At 54.6% G+C, this 22,507-nt stretch overlaps 1 protein-coding gene across 2 annotated transcripts; it reads right to left on the reverse strand.

Moving 5' to 3' along the window:
• Positions 1-274: 274 nt before the first annotated feature.
• On the reverse strand, positions 275-9,172 carry flcn (folliculin). Of its 2 annotated transcripts, none has more exons than XM_085979629.1 (3): positions 8,842-9,172; positions 4,808-5,147; positions 275-538 (listed from the first exon to the last, which is right to left on the reverse strand). In XM_085979629.1, the coding sequence occupies exons 2-3, from the start codon at positions 5,057-5,059 to the stop codon at positions 290-292; spliced, it is 501 nt and encodes a 166-aa protein (XP_085835755.1). In that variant the 5' UTR covers positions 5,060-5,147; positions 8,842-9,172; the 3' UTR covers positions 275-289. The 2 variants fall into 2 exon arrangements, with proteins under 2 accessions (XP_085835755.1, XP_085835756.1); XM_085979630.1 differs by lacking the exon at positions 8,842-9,172 and adding an exon at positions 6,591-6,856.
• Between the last annotated feature and the right edge of the window lie 13,335 nt (positions 9,173-22,507).

Below are 22,507 nucleotides of genomic sequence, written 5' to 3' on the forward strand. Positions count from 1 at the left end.
GGATATGGGGAGAAGGTGGGTAGGTGGGGTTAGGGATATGGGGAGAAGGTGGGTCAGTGGGGTTGAGGGATATGGGGAGAAGGTGGGTAGGTGGGGTTGGGGATATGGGGAGAAGGTGGGTAGGTGGGGTTGGGGGATATGGGGAGAAGGTGGGTAGGTGGGGTTGGGGATATGGGGAGAAGGTGGGTAGGTGGGGTTGGGGGATATGGGGAGAAGGTGGGTAGGTGGGGTTGGGGATATGGGGAGAAGGTGGGTAGGTGGGGTTGAGGTATGTCAATAACGTTCTATTCTAATATACCGAGTTACGATCGAGAGCTCTCTCTGTCCCCCCACCCCACCTCCTGTTCAATAACAAAGCAAACAAACCCTCAACACGGAGCCAGATCCTCACCTCACAGCTCAGGCTCCGCACACAGGCCTGCCTCACAATGCTGAATAGCTGCGGGTGGCCAGGGTGCTGGTGGCTCACGTACTCGATCGAGGCCTCCTTGTCCGAGCTGACGTATCCGGGGTGACCAAAGGAGAATGACCGGCAGCCCTGTCGGGAAGGAAGATGTGACAAGCGATGGTCAGAAGTTGGGGAAATCACTTGGGCAAATGAGAGGCCACCATCCCATCCCAACTCTGGGGCATGGGGCCTGAATCTGGGGAGTGGGCGTGTCTGGATACCTCCCTGAGGGAGAGGGACTGAGAGACACCAGTCAGTGCACAGATATCTCCCGGAGAGAGAGGGGACTGAGAGACACCTGTCAGTGTACAGATATCTCCCTGAGAGAGAGGCGACTGAGAGACACCAGTCAGTGTACAGATATCTCGCTGAGAGAGAGGCGACTGAGAGACACCAGGCAGTGTACAGATATCTCCCTGAGAGAGAGGGGACTGAGAGACACCAGGCAGTGTACAGATATCTCCCTGAGGGAGAGGGGACTGAGAGACACCAGTCAGTGTACAGATATCTCCCTGAGGGAGAGGGGACTGAGAGACATCAGTCAGTGTACAGATATCTCCCTGAGAGAGGGACTGAGAGACACCAGGCAGTGTACAGATATCTCCCTGAGAGAGAGGGACTGAGAGACACCAGGCAGTGTACAGATATCTCCCTGAGAGAGAGGGGACTGAGAGACACCAGGCAGTGTACAGATATCTCCCTGAGGGAGAGGGGACTGAGAGACACCAGTCAGTGTACAGATATCTCCCTGAGAGAGAGAGAGAGGGGACTGAGAGACACCAGTCAGTGTACAGATATCTCCCTGAGGGAGAGGGACTGAGAGACACCAGTCAGTGTACGGATATCTCCCTGGGAGAGAGGGGACTGAGAGACACCAGTCAGTGTACAGATATCTCCCTGAAGGAGAGGGGACTGAGAGACACCAGTCAGTGTACAGATATCTCCCTGAGGGAGAGGGACTGAGAGACACCAGTCAGTGTACAGATATCTCCCTGAGGGAGAGGGGACTGAGAGACACCAGTCAGTGTACAGATATCTCCCTGAGAGAGAGGGGACTGAGAGACACCAGTCAGTGTACAGATATCTCCCTGAGAGAGAGGGGACTGAGAGACACCAGTCAGTGTACAGATATCTCCCTGAGTGAGGACTGAGAGACACCAGTCAGTGTACAGATATCTCCCTGACAGAGAGCGGACTGAGAGACACCAGTCAGTGTACAGATATCTCCCTGAGGGAGAGTGACTGAGAGACACCAGTCAGTGTACAGATATCTCCCTGAGAGAGAGGGACTGAGAGACACCAGTCAGTGTACAGATATCTCCCTGAGAGAGAGGGACTGAGAGACACCAGTCAGTGTACAGATATCACCCTGAGAGAGAGGGGCTGAGAGACACCAGTCAGTGTACGGATATCTCCCTGAGGGAGAGGGGACTGAGAGACACCAGTCAGTGTACAGATATCTCCCTGAGGGAGAGGGACTGAGAGACACTAGTCAGTGTACGGATATCTCCCTGAGGGAGAGGGACTGAGAGACACCAGTCAGTGCACAGATATCTCCCTGAGAGAGAGGGGACTGAGAGACACCAGTCAGTGCACAGCTATCTCCCCGAGGGAGAGGGACTGAGAGACACCAGTCAGTGTACGGATATCTCCCTGAGGGAGAGGGACTGAGAGACACCAGTCAGTGTACTGATATCTCCCTGAGAGAGAGGGGACTGAGAGACACCAGTCAGTGTACAGATATCTCCCTGAGAGAGAGGCGACTGAGAGACACCAGTCAGTGTACAGATATCTCCCTGAGAGAGAGAGGGGGGCCGAGAGACACCAGGCAGTGTACAGATATCTCCCTGAGAGAGAGGGGACTGAGAGACACCAGTCAGTGTACAGATATCTCCCTGAGTGAGGACTGAGAGACACCAGTCAGTGTACAGATCTCTCCCTGAGGGAGAGTGACTGAGATACACCAGTCAGTGTACAGATATCTCCCTGAGAGAGAGGGGACTGAGAGACACCAAGCAGTGTACAGATATCTCCCTGAGGGAGAGGGGACTGAGAGACACCAGGCAGTGTACAGATATCTCCCTGAGGGAGAGGGGACTGAGAGACACCAGTCAGTGTACAGATATCTCGCTGAGGGAGAGGGGACTGAGAGACACCAGTCAGTGTACAGATATCTCCCTGAGGGAGAGGGACTGAGAGACACCAGTCAGTGTACAGATATCTCCCTGAGAGAGAGGGGACTGAGAGACACCAGTCAGTGTACAGATCTCTCCCTGAGGGAGAGGGGACTGAGAGACACCAGTCAGTGTACGGATATCTCCCTGAGGGAGAGGGACTGAGAGACACCAGTCAGTGTACAGATATCTCCCTGAGAGAGAGGGGACTGAGAGACACCAGTCAGTGTACAGATATCTCCCTGAGAGAGAGGGACTGAGAGACACCAGTCAGTGTACAGATATCTCCCTGAGAGAGAGGGACTGAGAGACACCAGTCAGTGTACAGATCTCTCCCTGAGAGAGGGGACTGAGAGACACCAGTCAGTGTACAGATCTCTCCCTGAGGGAGAGGGACTGAGAGACACCAGTCAGTGTACAGATATCTCCCTGAGGGAGAGGGGACTGAGAGACACCAGTCAGTGTACAGATATCTCCCTGAGAGAGAGGGGTCTGAGAGACACCAGTCAGAGTACAGAGAGGGGACAGAGAATTGGAGAAGCGCAGAGAGCTCAGTTGGTTGTAGGGCTGGAGGAGGTTACAGAGATAGGGAGGGGGCGAGGGCCATGGAGGGATTTGAACAGGAGGATGAGAATTGTAGGGGCTGGGGAGGTTACAGAGATAGGGAGGGGGCGAGGGCCATGGCGGGATTTGAACAGGAGGATGAGAATTGTAGGGCTGGAGGAGGTTACAGAGAGAGGGAGGGGGCAAGGGCCATGGAGGGATTTGAACAGGAGGATGAGAATTGTAGGGGTTGGAGGAGGTTACAGAGATAGGGAGGGGGCGAGGGGCCATGGAGGGATTTGAACAGGAGGATGAGAATTGTAGGGGTTGGAGGAGGTTACAGAGTTAGGGAGGGGGCGAGGGGCCATGGAGGGATTTGAACAGGAGGATGAGAATTGTAGGGCTGGTGGAGGTTACAGAGATAGGGAGGGGGCGAGGGCCATGGAGGGATTTGAACAGGAGGATGAGAATTGTAGGGGCTGGAGGAGGTTACACAGATAGGGAGGGGCGAGGGGTCATGGAGGGATTTGAACAAGAGGATGAGAATTGTAGGGGTTGTAGGAGGTTACAGAGATAGGGAGGGGGTGAGGGGCCATGGAGGGATTTAAACAGGAGGATGAGAATTGTAGGGGTTGTAGGAGGTTACAGAGATAGGGAGAGGGCGAGGGCCATGGAGGGATTTGAACAGGAGGATGAGAATTGTAGTGCTGGAGGAGGTTACAGATATAGGGAGGGGCGAGGGGCCATGGAGGGATTTGAACAGGAGGATGAGAATTGTAGGGGCTGGAGGAGGTTACAGAGATAGGGAGGGGGCGAGGGCCATGGAGGGATTTGAACAGGAGGATGAGAATTGTAGAGGCTGGAGGAGGTTACAGAGATAGGGAGGGGGGCGAGGGGCCATGGAGGGATTTGAACAGGAGGATGAGAATTGTAGGGCTGGAGGAGGTTACAGAGATAGGGAGGGGGGCGAGGGCCATGGAGGGATTTGAACAGGAGGATGAGAATTGTAGGACTGCAGGAGGTTACAGAGATAGGGAGGGGGCGAGGGCCATGGAGGGATTTGAACAGGAGGATGAGAATTGTAGGACTGCAGGAGGTTACAGAGATAGGGAGGGGGCGAGGGCCATGGAGGGATTTGAACAGGAGGATGAGAATTGTAGGGCTGCAGGAGGTTACAGAGATAGGGAGGGGGCGAGGGGCCATGGAGGGATTTGAACAGGAGGATGAGAATTGTCGGGGCTGGAGGAGGTTACAGAGATAGGGAGGGGGCGAGGGGCCATGGAGGGATTTGAACAGGAGGATGAGAATTGTAGGGGCTGGAGGAGGTTACAGAGATAGGGAGGGGGCGAGGGCCATGGAGGGATTTGAACAGGAGGATGAGAATTGTAGGGGCTGGAGGAGGTTACAGAGATAGGGAGGGGGCGAGGGGCCATGGAGGGATTTGAACAGGAGGATGAGAATTGTAGGGGCTGGAGGAGGTTACAGAGATAGGGAGGGGGCGAGGGGCCATGGAGGGATTTGAACAGGAGGATGAGAATTGTAGGGGCTGGAGGAGGTTCAAAGGGCACGGAGGGGGGCTCCACAGCCGAGGTGGAGGGGGCGCAGTGAAGTCAGTCACGATCACCCTCGCGCGGCAACTCACCTCGCACATGTCAGACTTCTTGGGCCCGGGGCTCCCGGAGTCCTCGCTGTTGCCCTCGAAGGGGCTGCGGGGCCGCATCCTGGGGCCCATCTGGATGCCCCCTTCCTCCTCCTCGCCTGGCCCTGGGCCCGGGCCCTCGACCTCCGCCCCACCGGCCCCCTGCGGCACAGGGGAATGCAGAGCCTGGGTGCAGAAGAGGGTGCGGGGCCCGTGGAGCTCGCAGAAGTGGCAGAGGGCGACGATCGCGTTCATGGCGGGTAAATGGCTGCTGTTGTGGGTGGGGGGGGGGGGAAAAGGGAGATCCGTCTAAATCCCCCCCGCTAAACACGTCAGTAGATCCCTGGAAAAGATAAAATCAAGGCAATTATACAGCAACACAAGAACAGGAGGAGGCCCGTTCAGCCCCTCGAGCCTGTTACACAGGAACAGGAGGAGGCCCATTCAGCCCCTCGAGCCTGTTACACAGGAACAGGAGGAGGCCCTTTCAGCCCCTCGTGTCTGTTACACAGGAACAGGAGGAGGCCCATTCAGCCCCTCGAGCCTGTTACACAGGAACAGGAGGAGGCCCATTCAGCCCCCTCGAGCCTGTTACACAGGAACAGGAGGAGGCCATTCAGCCCCCTCGAGCCTGTTGCACAGGAACAGGAGGAGGCCCATTCAGCCCCTCGTGTCTGTTACACAGGAACAGGAGGAGGCCCATTCAGCCCCTCGAGCCTGTTACACAGGAACAGGAGGAGGCCCATTCAGCCCCTCAAGCCTGTTACACAGGAACAGGGGGAGGCCCATTCAGCCCCCTCGAGCCTGTTACACAGGAACAGGAGGAGGCCATTCAGCCCCCTCGAGCCTGTTGCACAGGAACAGGAGGAGGCCCTACAATTCTCATCCTCCTGTTCAAATCCCTCCATGGCCCTCACCCCCTCCCTATCTCTGTAATCTCCTCCAGACCCTACATTTCTCATCCTCCTGTTCAAATCCCTCCATGCACTCGCCCCCTCCCTATCTCTGTAACCTCCTCCAGTCCTACAATTCTCATCCTGCTGTTCAAGAGTATATACATCTACCTCCGACAGTGCAGCGCTCCCTCAGTACTGGCACCGGGGAGTAGGGGCCTGGATTATGGAGCTCGAGTCCTAGAGTATATACATCTAGCTCCGACAGTGCAGCGCTCCCTCAGTACTGGCACCGGGGAGTGTGGGCCTGGATTATGGGGCTCGAGTCCTAGAGTATATACATCTACCTCCGACAGTGCAGCGCTCCCTCAGTACGGGCACCGGGGAGGGTGGGCCTGGATTATGGGGCTCGAGTCCTTGAGTATATACATCTACCTCCGACAGTGCAGCGCTCCCTCAGTACTGGCACCGGGGAGTGTGGGCCTGGATTATGGGGCTCGAGTCCTAGAGTATATACATCTACCTCCGACAGTGCAGCGCTCCCTCAGTACTGGCACCGGGGAGTGTGGGCCTGGATTATGGGGCTCGAGTCCTAGAGTATATACATCTACCTCCGACAGTGCAGCGCTCCCTCAGTACTGGCACCGGGGAGTGTGGGCCTGGATTATGGGGCTCGAGTCCGAGAGTATATACTTCTACCTCCGACAGTGCAGCGCTCACAGCCCGGATTTGAGCGCTCGAGTCTCGAGCTGATGCAGGGACGGAGGATGGGGGCTCGCACCCAGGACTTAGGGGCTCGGGGGGGGGTTCCCTGCGGATGCACCCAGCCCACATCCCACTCCACCAGAGATGACCACCTGGCCAGAAAGGAACAAAGTCGTCGGGTGCCCTACCTGTCAGAGGAAGGTTGGTGGGGTGGGGTGGGCGCTGGATCGGAGGCGCGCCTCCCTCTCGCTTCGGCAACTTCGCTCCCGCAAAAACCAGCTGATCCTCTGCCTGGAGGTGCTCGGTGTCTCCCTATGGGTGAGCCCCCTTGGCCTGTTTCCCCCCCACTACCCAAGGGTGCTCCGATTGCTGGGGGGGGTCAGAGGCTGGAAGGGGGGGTGGGGGAATCCCCTCGGCGGCCACAGAGTTGCAATTTCAGCCGTTGTGACCTCATCTGAAATTGACAGCGCCTCTGGGAGAGTCCATGAGCAGACGAGGAGGGGGGGGGTGTTGATAATAGTCGTTAAAACCAAGGGGACCGGCTCAAATTAAACTGAGAGAGGAGGGGAGGAGACTTTGAGCAGGCAGTGCTGTCTTTAAACGGACAAGTCGCTCTGAATGGAAAGCAGTCTGGGGAGCCACCAGCTGTTGGCAGTGGGCCCTATTTGAGTTTGTGCTACACCCAACCCATCCCCCACCACTCCCTGTGCCAGAAGTGGTATCATCCACCAGTCCCGGAGTTCCTGCATTGTCCCACTTTGCAGCAGCGACGGGTGGGTGTTGAGAGAGAGACAGGCCGAACTATCACACACACCTAGACAACAGAGGTTTCGAACAAGCCCAGCATCAATCCAGGGTATTCAGTCAGAATTTAGAATAGGCCCACGTACAGCTCCGACAAATTCAGAGCGACGATTGCAACTTTTGCAATCAAAAAAACACAATTTCTAAATTTTGCCCGTTGCGTCACGTCGAATTGAGAGGGGCCTAGTCAATACTGAGGAGGATTGAGACACGTTAGAGCAGGACATTCATAAACTGGCATATAATTGACCAATGAATTTCAACACACAGATCAATGTGAGGTGTTACATTTCGGGAGGAAGAATAGGGAGGTCGCTTATCGCGCAGAGGGTGCGAGTCCGGGTGGAGTAGAGGAAGAAAGGGATCGCGGAGTGCTAATACGCAAATCACTAAAAGTTGGGACACATCTTACCGGGGGAGTGTGGGCTTGGATTATGGGGCTCGAGTACATACATCTACCTCTGACAGTGCAGCGCTCCCTCAGTACTGGCACCGGGGAGTGTGGGCCTGGATTATGGGGCTCGAGTCCTAGAGTATATACATCTACCTCCGACAGTGCAGCGCTCCCTCAGTACTGGCACCGGGGAGTGTGGGCCTGGATTATGGGGCTCAAGTCCTAGAGTATATACATCTACCTCCGACAGTGCAGCGCTCCCTCAGTCCCGGCACCGGGTGGGAGTGTGGGCCTGGATTATGGGGCTCGAGTCCGAGAGTATATAAATCTACCTCCGACAGTGCAGCGCTCCCTCAGTACTGGCACCGGGGAGTGTGGGCCTGGATTATGGAGCTCGAGTCCGAGAGTGTATAAATCTACCTCCGACAGTGCAGCGCTCCCCCAGTACTGGCACCGGGGAGTGTGGGCCTGGATTATGGGGCTCCAGTCCTAGAGTATATACATCTACCTCCGACAGTGCAGCGCTCCCTCAGTACTGGCACCGGGGAGTGTGGGCCTGGATTATTGGACTCGAGTCCTGGAGTATATACATTTACCTCCGACAGTGCAGCGCTCCCTCAGTACTGGCACCCGGGAGTGTGGGCCTGGACTATGGGGCTTAAGTCCCAGAATATACACATCGACTTTCGATAGTGCAGCACTCCCTCAGTATTGACACCGGGGAGTGTGGGCCAGGATTATGGGGCTCGAGTCCTGGAGTATATACATCTACCTCCGACAGTGCAGCGCTCCCTCAGTACTGGCACCAGGGAGTGTGGGCCTGGATTATGGGGCTCGAGTCCTAGAGTATATACATCTACCTCCGACAGTGCAGCGCTCCCTCAGTACGGGCACCGGGGAGTGTGGGCCTGGATTATGGGGCTCAAGTTCTAGAGTATATACATCTACCTCCGACAGTGCAGCGCTCCCTCAGTACTGGCACCGGGGAGTGTGGGCCTGGGTTATGGGGCTCGAGTCCTAGAGTATATACATCTACCTCCGACAGTGCGGCGCTCACAGCCCGGATTTGAGCGCTCGAGTCTCTGGAGCTGCGGCGGGGGCGGTGGATGGGGGCTCGCACCCACGACCTCGGGGCTCAGGGGAGCCCCCGGCAGTGGTCCCTGCGGACTCCCCCAGCCCACCTCCCACTCCACCAGAGGTGACCACCTGGCGAGAAAGTAACAAAGTCGTCTGGTGCCTACCTGTCAGAGGGAGGTCGGTGGGGCAGGGCGGGCGCTGGATCGGAGGCGCACCACCCCCTCGCTTCGGCAACTTCGCTCCCGCAAAAAACCAGCCGGTCCTCTGCCTGGGAGGTGCTGGGTGTCACCCTATGGGTGAGCCCCCTTGTCCTGTTGCCCCCCCACCCAAGGGTGCTCCTGTTGCTGGGGGGTTCAGAGGCTAGAAGGGGGGAGTGGGGGAATCCCCTCGGCAGCGACAATGTTGCAATTTCAGCCGTTGTGACCTCATCTGAAATTGACACAGCCTCTGGTAGAGTCCATGAGCGGACCAGGAAGAGGGGAGGAGGGGGGTGTTGATAATAGTCGTTAAAACCAAGGAGAACGGCTCAAATTAAACTGAGAGAGGAGGGAAGGGGAGGAGACTTTGACCAGGCAGTGCTGTCTTTAAATGGACAAGTCGCTCTGAATGGAAAGCAGTCTGGGGAGCCACCAGCTCATGGCAGTGGGCCCTATTTGAGTTTCTGCACCCCCGCTCCCTGTGCCAGAAGTGGCATCTTCCACCAGTCCTGGACTTCCTGGATTGGACCACTTTGCAGAAGCAACGAGGGGGGTTTTAGAGAGTCAGGCCGAACTATCTCACACACAGAGAACAGGGGTTTCGAATTAACAACAGAAATTGTTGGAAAAACTCAGCAGGCTATTCAACATCCATGGAGAACGAAATAGAGTCAACGTTTCGGGTTGAAACCGCTTTGCGGAACACCTCCATTCAGTCCCATAGAAACATAGAAGATAGGAGCAGGAGTAGGCCATTCGGCCCCTCGAGCCCGCTCCGCCATTCAATGAGATCATGGCTGATCATCCAAATTCAGTACCCTGTCCCTGCCTTCTCCCCATATCCCTTGATCCCTTTAGCCTTAAGAAATATATCCAACTCCTTCTTGAATATATTTAATGAATTGGCCTCAACTGCCTTCTGTGGTAGAGAATTCCACAGGTTCACCACTCTCTGGGTGAAGAAGTTCCTCCTCATCTCTGTCCTAAATGGCTTACCCCTTATCCTTAGACTGTGACCCCTGGTTCTGGACTCCCCCGCCATCGGGAACATCCTTCCTGCATCTAGTCTGTCTAGTCCTGTTAGAATTTTATAAGTTTCATAGAAACATAGAAACATAGAAGATAGGAGCAGGAGTAGGCCACTCGGCCCTTCGAGCCTGCTCCGCCATTCACCGAGATCATGGCTGATCATCCAAACCCTAGCACCCGGTCCCTACACCGACAGCCATCCCACCCAAGCCCTATCCCCGTAACCCCGTAACCCCACGTATTTAATCCCCCCTAACACTAAGGGCCAATTTTTTTTATCATGGCCAATCAACCTAACCCGCACATCTTTGGACATTTCAATGAGATCCCCTCTCATTCTTCTAAACTCCAGCGAATATAAGCCCAATTGACCCAATCTCTCCTCATACGCCAGTCCTGCCATCCCAGGTATCAGTCTGGTGGACCTTCGCTGCACTCCCTCCATGGCAATAACATCCTTCCTCAGGTAAGGTGACCAAAACTGCACACAATACTCAAGGCGTGGTCTCACCAAGGCCCTGTACAACTGTTTCCCCTGGCTGGGGGAGTCTAGAACGAGGGGTCACACAGTCTCACAGAAACATAGAAGATAGAAGCAGGATATTAAGGGAATCAAGGGATATGGGGATCGGGCGGGAAAGTGGAGATGAGGTCGATGATCAGCCATGATCTTATTGAATGGCAGAGCAGGATCGAGGGGCCGAATGGCCGACTCCTGCGTCTATTTCTTATGTCCTTAAGAGGCAGGCCGACTCGGGTCACGAGAACGGCCAACCGGCAGCTCGAGCTCAGACCGTCTCCAAGGAAAAATAGAAACATAGAAGATAGGAGCAGGAGTAGGCCATTCGGCCCCTCGAGCCTGCTCCGCCATTCAATGAGATCCTGGCTGATCATCCAAATTCAGTACCCTGTCCCTGCTTTCTCCCCATATCCAGTCTGTCCACTCCTGTTAGAATTTTATGAGTTTCAATGAAATCCCCTCTCATTCTTCTAAACTCTAGCGAATACAGTACAAGCCCAATCGAGCATCCGTGGAGAGAGAAACAGAGTTAACGTTTCAGGTCTGGGACCTTTCGTCAGAACTGGAAAAAAAGCAGGAGATGGAACAGATTTTTAAGCAAGTGTAGGGGCTGGGAAAAGGGGGGAGGGGAGTGTTGTGTATGTAATATGTGTGCTACTTTGAACCTATGGACAGGACTGCACTACTTGTAGGGCGTAGTGATACGCAGTACCACTCCTGGCCATAGGGGTATAAATAGTACTGTGGGTACTGATCTCCCCTCAGTTCCCGCCTGTGGGCATGAAGTAAAGACCTACGTATAGTCCCTACCTCCAACCAGTAAAGACCTGTTTGAGTTATACGTTTAAGTCTTGGTGTTAATTGTTCAATACAATACACATACTTAACAGGGAGGAAAGAACAAAAGGCAAGGTCTGTGATAGGATGGAAGGCGGGAGAGATTAAGAGACATTAAGAGATATTCAAGGCAAGAGGAGATGGTAAGGGTGGCCCCGAGCTTCCGGTCACCTGTCATTTTAATTCACCGCCCCATTCCCACTCGGACCTCACCGTCCTCGGCCTCTTGCATTGTTCCACGGAAGCTCAGCGTAAACTCGAGGAACAGCACCTCATCTTCCGATTAGGCACTTTACAGCCTTCAGGACTCAATATCGAGTTCAACAATTTCAGATCATAACCTCGGCCCCCATTACATTTTTATATATTTTTTATCCACACCTTTGTTTTGGCCTCTCCCCCCAACCCCCCCAACCCTTTCTTTATTATTTTCTCTCTCCCACATGGCAACTGTCTCCCATTCTGCCAGCGCATTTCACACCTAATCCAGAGCCGTCTTTTGTCTCCACTAGTCCTATCACCATCTCGTCTGGTTTTGAATACCTCTTAATGTCTCTTCACTTCTCTTTTGTTCTCTCCCAGCCCCCATACTGGCCTTTTAATCTGTTTCATTTCCTGTGCTTCTTCAGTCTTGACAAAGGGTTTGACCTGAAACGTTCACTCTGTTTCTCTCTCCACAGATGTTGCCTGGCCTGCTGAGTTTTTCCAGCGTTTTCTGTTGTTAGAAGGATATGCTGATGGGGTTTGATGAATTAAGGTGGGAGGATGCTCGCGTGGAGCATAAACACCAGCGTGGACCACTTGGGCTGAATGGCCTGTTTCCGTGCTGTATATCCTATTTAATTCTATGCTGAGCCCCATAATCCAGGCCCACACTTCCCGATGCCAGTACTGAGGGAGCGCTGCACTGTCGGAGTTGGATGTATATACTCTAGGACTCGAGCACCATAATCCAGGCCCACACTCCCCGGTGTCAGTGCTGAGGGAGTGCTGCACTGTCGGAGGTAGATGTATATACTCTCGGACTCGAGCTCCATAATCCAGGCCCACACTCCCCGGTGCCAGTACTGAGGGAGCGCTGCACTGTCGGAGGTAGATGTATATACTCTAGGACTCGAGCCCCATAATCCAGGCCCACACTCCCGGTGCCAGTACTGAGGGAGCGCTGCACTGTCGGAGGTAGATGTATATACTCCAGGACTCGAGCCCCATAATCCAGGCCCACACTCCCCGGTGCCAGTAATGAGGGAGCACTGCACTGTCGGAGGTAGATATATCTACTCCAGGACTCGAGCCCCATAATCCAGGCCCACACTCCCCGGTGCCAGTACTGAGGGAGCGCTGCACTGTCGGAGGTAGATATATATACTCTCGGACTCGAGCTCCATAATCCAGGCCCACACTCCCCGCTGCCAGTACTGAGGGAGCACTGCACTGTCGAAGGTAGATGTATATACTCTAGGACTCGAGCCCCATAATCCAGGCCCACACTCCCCGGTGCCTGTACTGAGGGAGTGCTGCACTGTCGGAGGTAGATGTTTATACTCTAGGACTCGAGCCCCATAATCCAGGCCCACACTCCCCAGTGCCTGTACTGAGGGAGTGCTGCACTGTCGGAGGTAGATGTATATATACTCTAGGACTCGAGCCCCATAATCCAGGCCCACACTCCCTGGTGCCAGTACTGAGGGAGCGCTGCACTGTCGGAGGTAGATGTATATACTCCAGGACTCGAGCCCCATAATCCAGGCCCACACTCCCCGGTGCCAGTACTGAGGGAGCGCTGCACTGTCGGAGGTAGATGTATATACTCTAGGACTCGAGCCCTATAATCCAGGCCCAAACTCCCCGGTGCCAGTACTGAGGGAGCACTGCACTGTCGGAGGTAGGTGTATATACTCTAGGACTCGAGCCCCATAATCCAGGCCCACACTCCCTGGTGTCTGTACTGAGGGAGCGCTGCACTGTCGGAGGTAGATGTATATATTCTAGGACTCGAGCCCCATAATCCAGGCCCACACTCCCTGGTGCCTGTACTGAGGGAGCGCTGCACTGTCGGAGGTAGATGTATATACTCTAGGACTCGAGCACCATAATCTAGGCCCACACTCCCCGGTGCCAGTACTGAGGGAGCGCTGCACTGTCGGAGGTAGATGTATATACTCTAGGACTTGAGCTCCATAATCCAGGCCCACACTCCCCGGTGCCAGGACTGAGGGAGCACTGCACTGTCGGAGGTAGATGTATATACTCTAGGACTCGAGCCCCATAATCAAGGCCCACACTCCCCGGTGCCAGTACTGAGGGAGCGCTGCACTGTCGGAGGTAGATGTATATACTCTAGGACTCGAGCCCCATAATCCATGCCCACATTCCCCGGTGCCAGTACTGAGGGAGCGCTGCACTGTCGGAGGTAGATGTCTATACGCTAGGACTTGAGCCCCATAATCCAGGCCCACACTCCCCGGTGCCAGTACTGAGGGAGTGCTGCACTGTCGGAGGTAGATGTATATACGCTAGGACTTGAGCCCCATAATCCAGGCACACACTGCCCGGTGCCAGTACTGAGGGAGCGCTGCACTGTCGGAGGTAGATGTATATACTCTAGGACTCGAGCCCTATAATCCAGGCCCACACTCCCCGGTGCCAGTACTGAGGGAGCACTGCACTGCCGGAGGTAGATGTATATACTCTCGGACTCGAGCCCCATAATCCAGGCCCACATTCCCTGGTGTCTGTACTGAGGGAGCGCTGCACTGTCGGAGGTAGATGTATATACTCTAGGACTCGAGCCCCATAATCCAGGCCCACACTCCCGGTGCCAGTACTGAGGGAGCGCTGCACTGCCGGAGGTAGATGTATATACTCCAGGACTCGAGCCCCATAATCCAGGCCCACACTCCCCAGTGCCAGTAATGAGGGAGCACTGCACTGTCGGAGGTAGATATATCTACTCTAGGACTCGAGCCCCATAATCCAGGCCCACACTCCCCGGTGCCAGTACTGAGGGAGCGCTGCACTGTCTGAGGTAGATGTATATACTCTAGGACTCGAGCCCCATAATCCAGGCCCACACTCCCCGGTGCCTGTACTGAGGGAGTGCTGCACTGTCGGAGGTAGATGTATATATTCTAGGACTCGAGCCCCATAATCCAGGCCCACACTCCCCGGTGCCAGTACTGAGGGAGCGCTGCACTGTCGGAGGTAGATGTATATATACTCTAGGACTCGAGCCCCATAATCCAGGCCCACACTCCCTGGTGCCAGTACTGAGGGAGCGCTGCACTGTCGGAGGTAGATGTATATACTCCAGGACTCGAGCCCCATAATCCAGGCCCACACTCCCCGGTGCCAGTACTGAGGGAGCGCTGCACTGTCGGAGGTAGATGTATATACTCGAGGACTCGAGCCCTATAATCCAGGCCCACACTCCCCGGTGCCAGTACTGAGGGAGCACTGCACTGTCGGAGGTAGATGTATATACTCTAGGACTCGAGCCCCATAATCCAGGCCCACACTCCCTGGTGTCTGTACTGAGGGAGCGCTGCACTGTCGGAGGTAGATGTATATACTCTAGGACTCGAGCCCCATAATCCAGGCCCACACTCCCTGGTGCCTGTACTGAGGGAGCGCTGCACTGTCGGAGGTAGATGTATATACTCTAGGACTCGAGCACCATAATCTAGGCCCACACTCCCCGGTGCCAGTAATGAGGGAGCGCTGCACTGTCGGAGGTAGATGTATATACTCTAGGACTCGAGCCCCATAATCCAGGCCCACGCTCCCCGGTGCCAGTACTGTGGGAGTGCTGCACTGTCCGAGGTAGATATATATACTCCAGGACTCGAGCTCCATAATCGAGGCCCAGACTCCCCGCTGCCAGTACTGAGGGAGCGCTGCACTGTCGAAGGTAGATGTATATACTCTAGGACTCGAGCCCCATAATCCAGGCCCACACTCCCCGGTGCCTGTACTGAGGGAGTTCTGCACTGTCGGAGGTAGATGTATATATACTCTCGGACTCGAGCCCCATAATCCAGGCCCACACTCCCTGGTGCCAGTACTGAGGAAGCGCTGCACTGTCGGAGGTAGATGTACATACTCCAGGACCCGAGCCCCATAATCCAGGCCCACACTCCCCGGTGCCAGTACTGAGGGAGCGCTGCACTGTCGGAGGTAGATGTATATACTCTAGGACTCGAGCCCTATAATCCAGGCCCACACTCCCCGGTGCCAGTACTGAGGGAGCACTGCACTGTCGGAGGTAGATGTATATACTCTAGGACTCGAGCCCCATAATCCAGGCCCACACTCCCCGGTGCCAGTACTGAGGGAGCACTGCACTGTCGGAGGTAGATGTATATACTCTAGGACTCGAGCACCATAATCTAGGCCCACACTCCCCGGTGCCAGTACTGAGGGAGTGCTGCACTGTCGGAGGTAGATGTATATACTCTGGGACTCGAGCACCATAATCTAGGCCCACACTCCCCGGTGCCAGTACTGAGAGAGCACTGCACTGTCGGAGGTAGATGTATATACTGTAGGACTCGAGCACCATAATCCAGGCCCACACTCCCTGGTGCCTGTACTGAGGGAGCGCTGCACTGTCGGAGGTGCCGTCTGTCAGCTAAGGCATTAATAAGGTGGATGTTAAAGATCCCATGGCACTATTTCAAAGCAGCGCAGGGGGAGTTCTCCCTGGTTTACTGGCCAATATTCATCCCTCAATCAACATCACTGAAGAACAGATGAACTGGTCATTGTCGCATTGCTGTCTGTGGGAGCTTGCTGTGCACAAATTGGCTGCCGCGTTTCCCACATTACAACAGTGACTACAATTCAAAAAGTACTTCATTGGCTGTAAAGCTCTTTCGAACTGTAAAGCAGTCCTGATGGTGTGGTAGCATAATGGTTATGTTACTGGACTAGTAATTCAAGAATACTTGAGCGAATAATCCAGAAACATGAATTCAAATCCCACCATGGGGTGCGATTTAAATTCAGATAAATAAATCTGGAATGAATGAAGCTAGCACCTTTAAGGGTGATCATTGAAACTACAAGATTGTTGTAAAAACCCATCTGGTTTGCTAATGTCCTTTAGGGAAGGAAATCTGCCACCCTTACCCGGTCTGGCCGAGAAATGACTCCAGACTCACAGAATTTTGTGGTTCACCCCTAACTGAAGGCGGCTCACCACCACCTTCTCAAGGGCAATTTGGAATGAGCGATAAATGCTGGCCTTGCCAACGACGCCCACATCCCCCGGAACCAATAATAAAAGGTCCTGAGGTCGCGAAAACCGCTTTATAAATGCAAGTCTTTCTTTGCTCCAAGTCACACACCAGCCCGATTTGGAAATATATCGGCCGTTCCTCCATCCTCGCTGGGTTAAAATCCCCCCTAACAGCGCTGTGGGAGTCCCTTCACTACATGGACTGCAGCGGTTCAAGAATGGTTCCAGGGATGAGGGACTTCAGTGATGTGGAGAGACTGGAGAAGCTGGGATTGTTCTCCTTAGAGCAGAGAAGGTTAAGGGGAGATTGACCAGAATGGTACCAGTGATGAGGGACTTCAGTGATGTGGAGAGACTGGAGAAGCTGGGGTTGTTCTCCTTAGAGCAGAGAAGGTTAAGGGGAGATTGACCAGAATGGTACCGGGGATGAGGGACTTCAGTGATGTGGAGAGACTGGAGAAGCTGGGGTTGTTCTCCTTAGAGCAGAGAAGGTTAAGGGGAGATTGACCAGAATGGGACCAGGGATGAGGGACTTCAGTGATGTGGAGAGACTGGAGAAGCTGGGATTGTTCTCCTTAGAGCAGAGAAGGTTAAGGGGAGATTGACCAGAATGGTACCAGGGATGAGGGACTTCAGTGATGTGGAGAGACTGGAGAAGCTGGGGTTGTTCTCCTTAGAGCAGAGAAGGTTAAGGGGAGATTGACCAGAATGGGACCAGGGATGAGGGACTTCAGTGATGTGGAGAGACTGGAGAAGCTGGGATTGTTCTCCTTAGAGCAGAGAAGGTTAAGGGGAGATTGACCAGAATGGTACCAGTGATGAGGGACTTCAGTGATGTGGAGAGACTGGAGAAGCTGGGATTGTTCTCCTTAGAGCAGAGAAGGTTAATGGGGAGATTGACCAGAATGGGACCAGGGATGAGGGACTTCAGTGATGTGGAGAGACTGGAGAAGCTGGGATTGTTCCCCTTAGAGCAGAGAAGGTTAAGGGGAGATTGACCAGAATGGTACCAGTGATGAGGGACTTCAGTGATGTGGAGAGACTGGAGAAGCTGGGGTTGTTCTCCTTAGAGCAGAGAAGGTTAAGGGGAGATTGACCAGAATGGTACCAGGGATGAGGGACTTCAGTGATGTGGAGAGACTGGAGGAGCTGGGATTGTTCTCCTTAGAGCAGAGAAGGTTAAGGGGAGATTGACCAGAATGGTACCAGGGATGAGGAACTTCAGTGATGTGGAGAGACTGGAGAAGCTGGGATTGTTCTTCTTAGAGCAGAGAAGGTTAAGGGGAGATTGACCAGAATGGTACCGGGGATGAGGGACTTCAGTGATGTGGAGAGACTGGAGGAGCTGGGATTGTTCTCCTTAGAGCAGAGAAGGTTAAGGGGAGATTGACCAGAATGGTACCAGTGATGAGGGACTTCAGTGATGTGGAGAGACTGGAGAAGCTGGGGTTGTTCTCCTTAGAGCAGAGAAGGTTAAGGGGAGATTGACCAGAATGGTACCAGGGATGAGGGACTTCAGTGATGTGGAGAGACTGGAGGAGCTGGGATTGTTCTCCTTAGAGCAGAGAAGGTTAAGGGGAGATTGACCAGAATGGTACCAGGGATGAGGAACTTCAGTGATGTGGAGAGACTGGAGAAGCTGGGGTTGTTCTCCTTAGAGCAGAGAAGGTTAAGGGGAGATTGACAAGAATGGTACCAGTGATGAGGGACTTCAGTGATGTGGAGAGACTGGAGAAGCTGGGGTTGTTCTCCTTAGAGCAGAGAAGGTTAAGGGGAGATTGACCAGAATGGTACCAGGGATGAGGGACTTCAGTGATGTGGAGAGACTGGAGGAGCTGGGATTGTTCTCCTTAGAGCAGAGAAGGTTAAGGGGAGATTGACCAGAATGGTACCAGGGATGAGGGACTTCAGTGATGTGGAGAGACTGGAGAAGCTGGGATTGTTCTCCTTAGAGCAGAGAAGGTTAAGGGGAGATTTGATAGAAGTGTTCAAAATCATGAGGGGTCGGGACAGAGTAGATAGAGAGAAACTGTTCCCATTGGCGGAAGGGTCGAGAACCAGAGGACACAGATTTAAGGTGATTGGTAGACCAAACAAAGGCGACATGAGGAAAAACTTTTTTACGCAGCGAGTGATGAGGATCTGGAATGCACTGCCTGAGAGGGCGGTGGAGACAGACTCAATCGTGGCTTTCAAAAGGGAATTGGATAAGAACCTGAAGGAAAGAAATTGCAGGGCTACGGGGAAAGGGCGGGGGAGTGGGACTAGCTGAAGTGCTCTCGCAGAGAGCTGGCATGGGCTCGAGGGGCCGAATGGGCCTCATTCTGTGCGGTAAGATTCGACGATAATTCCTGGCGGAATTGCAAATTTGCTTTTACCAGTAAATCAAGAGGATTGAAAAGACAACTAACGTGGAGAACAGCGGGCGCTGAATCCGTTTGGGAAAATCACAGGGCGAGATCTTGCCAGTCCCGGGGAGGCGGGTCTGGAGGCGGGACTTCTGGGAAAATGGCAGAATTTGGGGGCGGGTGCCCAACCCGCCCCCCCAACCCGCCTCCGTGCCATCTTGCCAGGAGGCGGGTAGCACTCCCGCGCTGGGTCCCGTCTCCTTGGTGTAAGGGGGTTTTGCTACGTGCTTCGGCCCGTCGGTTATGTCTCCGGCTGCCTTCTCTCTGAGCGGTTCGAATCGCTCACCCCTTAGTTCTGATCCCCGGGCTTATTGGCAGATAGCGATATAGACAAACGAGCAGATCAGTGGTTTGGTACAAAGAAAACCAAAATTTATTAACAGAGTGTGGTAAACCACTGTTTGTATTCCACTGTGTACATGCCTGGACATGCCTCGGCTGACTCCTCCCACAAGTCCTAGTATAAAGGTGACTGCTCCCCAGCCCTTTGTATTTCTGGACCGGTCGACCACTCGAGGCAGACCTTCATTCTTTTGTTAATAAAAGCCTTTAGTTACTCTCTTAACTCTCAGTCTTTTATGAGTAATTGATAGCGCATCAATTTTATTAACAAAATTTTTATAATGGAGAAAATCCTCACACCAGCATGCCTGGACTTAGATCATCGGGAGGCGGACTCATCCACCAAGTTTACTCGCTGGCTTAAGTGTTTCGAAAAATTCCTGACCGCCTCCGCAGCAATCAAATCGGACGAGGACAAACTGGATGTCCTGACCTCCAAAGTGAACCGCCGAGTGTACTCGGTCATCCAAGACGCGACCTCGTACGCGGACGCTATCAAGCTCCTCAAGGACCAGTACACGCGCCCAGTGAACGAAGTGTACGCCAGGCACCTTCTGGGGAGTCGTAAACAACAACCTGGGGAATCGACCGTGGAATACCTTCAGGCACTGTCTGTGCTTGGCCGGGCCTGTGGTTGTAAGGATGTAAAGGCCGCCGTGTACACAGAGGAACTTATCCGGGGCGCTTTTGTAGCGGGCCACAGATCCAATTACACCCGACAGCGACTGTTGGAGCAGAGTGACCTCGACCTCAATAAGGCCTCTGAACTCGCACTATCATTAGATGCAGCCTACCGGGGCATGGATGCCTACTCCTCTGCACCGTGGACGCCGCGGGGAATGACAACCTGGGACACGGTAGGACCGCCTCATAGCGCCGTGCCACCCCAGCCACACCCCAGCAACGGCCCAACTACCGCAGCAGTGTCCCAAGGCCAGACAGCAGTGCCCCAAGGCCAGAAATGCTACTTCTGTGGCCAGGCAAAACACCCCAGAGCGCGCTGCACGGCGAAAAATGCGATCTGCTCGGGCTGCGGGAAGAAGGGACACTACGCTAGCGTCTGCAGGGCCAAAGCCACCCCGAACCCCAGCAGCACCGCGTGTGGGCCATGCGGGCCGCCATCTTGGGCCCCCCCGGCCATGTGCGAACCACCGGTACAGCAGCCATTTTGGACGCCTCCAGCCACATGGGGATCATGGACACCGCCATCTTGGACGACAGCCGGAACGCAGCAGGCCCCCAACACCGCCTCATCTGATACCCGCAGCGACACACCGACCCCTACGCTGGCATCCGTTACACTGGACCAAGCGAGACCGCACCAGCTGGCCAGTTCCACAATGGACATTAAGGTAAATGGTCACGATACAATCTGCCTTTTTGACTCTGGGAGCACGGAGAGCTTCATCCACCCCGACACGGTGCGGCGTTGCTCTCTCCCAGTCCTGCCTGCGCACCAGCGGATTTCTATGGCCTCCGAGTCCCAGTCGGCGGACATCGGCGGCTACTGCGTGGTGACACTCGTAGTAGACGGGACTGTGTACGATCATTTTAAACTTCTGGTCCTGCCCGACCTCTGCGCTGCCGTCCTGCTGGGGTTAGATTTTCAGTGCCACCTTAAAAGTGTTACGATGGCGTACGGTGGACCCCTACCCCCACTCACAGTCCGCAGCCAGCAGCTTCCAAATTGCCCGCCGCGCACCAGGTGCAACCTCTCCACACTCAGAGTCACCCCCCCCCCACTGTTTGCTAACCTCACCCCCGACTGTAAGCCCATCGCCACAAAGAGCAGGCGATACAGTGCCGGGGACAGGGTTTTCATTGAAACCGAAGTGGAGCGGCTCCTGAAGGAAGGGATTATTGAGGGCAGCACCAGCCCCTGGCGAGCCCAGGTTGTGGTCGTTAAGACCGGCGAGAAGCAGCGCCTGGTCATCGACTACAGCCAGACAATAAATCGCTACACCCTGCTGGACGCCTACCCACTCCCCCGCATAGCTGATATGGTCAACCAGATCGCGCAGTACCGCGTCTTCTCGACCATTGACCTGAAATCAGCGTACCACCAGCTCCCTATCCGCCCTGAGGACCGCCAGTATACTGCCTTTGAGGCAAACGGCCGCCTCTATCACTTCCTTAGGGTTCCCTTTGGCGTCACCAACGGGGTCTCCGTCTTCCAAAGGGAGATGGACCGGATGGTAGATCAAAATGCGTTGCAGGCCACTTTCCCATATCTGGACAATGTGACCATCTGCAGCCGTGACTTGCAGGACCATGACGCAAACCTCGAAAAATTCCTCCGCACCGCCCAACTCCTGAACCTGACATATAACAAGGAGAAGTGCATATTCCGCACAAACCGCCTCGCCATCCTTGGCTGTGTTGTGGAACACGGAGTCATCGGCCCCGACCCCGACCGGATGCGTCCCCTTATGGAACTCCCACTGCCCCACTGCCTCAAGGCCCTGAAGAGGTGCCTAGGGTTTTTCTCCTATTACGCCCAGTGGATCCCCTACTATGCGGACAAGGCCCGTCTGCTGATCAAGTCCACCTCTTTTCCCTTGACGGCAGAGGCCCGCTTAGCCTTCCACTGTATCAAGGAGGACATTGCCAAAGCCACCATGCACGCAGTGGACGAATCCATCCCCTTCCAGGTGGAAAGCGACGCGTCCGACTTTGCCCTGGCCGCTACCCTCAATCAGGCGGGGAGACCCGTGGCCTTCTTTTCACGAACCCTCCAAGGCCCGGAGACCAGACACTCCGCTGTTGAGAAGGAGGCCCAGGCGATTGTGGAGGCTGTGCGTCATTGGAGGCACTACCTGGCCGGAAAACGATTTACCCTGCTCACTGACCAGCGTTCAGTTGCTTTCATGTTTAACAACAAGCAGAGGGGCAAAATCAAAAATGACAAGATCTTGAGGTGGAGAATCGAACTTTCCACCTACAATTACGAGATCTTGTACCAGCCCGGGAAGCTCAATGAACCCCTGGATGCGCTATCGCGTGGCACCTGCGCCAGCGCGCAGATCGATAGACTGCAGGCCCTCCACAATGACCTCTGCCACCCGGGGGTCACCAGGTTCTTCCACTTCATCAAGGCCCGCAACCTGCCTTACTCTATTGAGGAGGTCAGGACCATGACCAGCAACTGCCAAGTTTGCGCTGAGTGCAAACCGCACTTTTATAGACCAGACAGGGCCCACCTGATAAAAGCCACTCGCCCCTTCGAGCGCCTGAGCGTTGATTTTAAAGGGCCTCTCC

Source organism: Somniosus microcephalus, unplaced genomic scaffold (genome assembly GCF_052327205.1).
Source record: "Somniosus microcephalus isolate GS21.2 unplaced genomic scaffold, FLI_Smic_1.0 unresolved_chr9, whole genome shotgun sequence".
Taxonomy (NCBI): Eukaryota; Metazoa; Chordata; class Chondrichthyes; order Squaliformes; family Somniosidae; genus Somniosus; species Somniosus microcephalus.

Excerpts from the sequence above, each read along its gene's own strand:
- flcn (XM_085979629.1), bottom strand. The coding sequence starts at position 5,059 with ATGAACGCGATCGTCGCCCTCTGCCACTTCTGCGAGCTCCACGGGCCC. Across the intron at positions 539-4,807 it reads AGAAGTCTGACATGTGCGAG|GGCTGCCGGTCATTCTCCTT; the intron begins GTGAGTTGCCGC and ends CCTTCCCGACAG.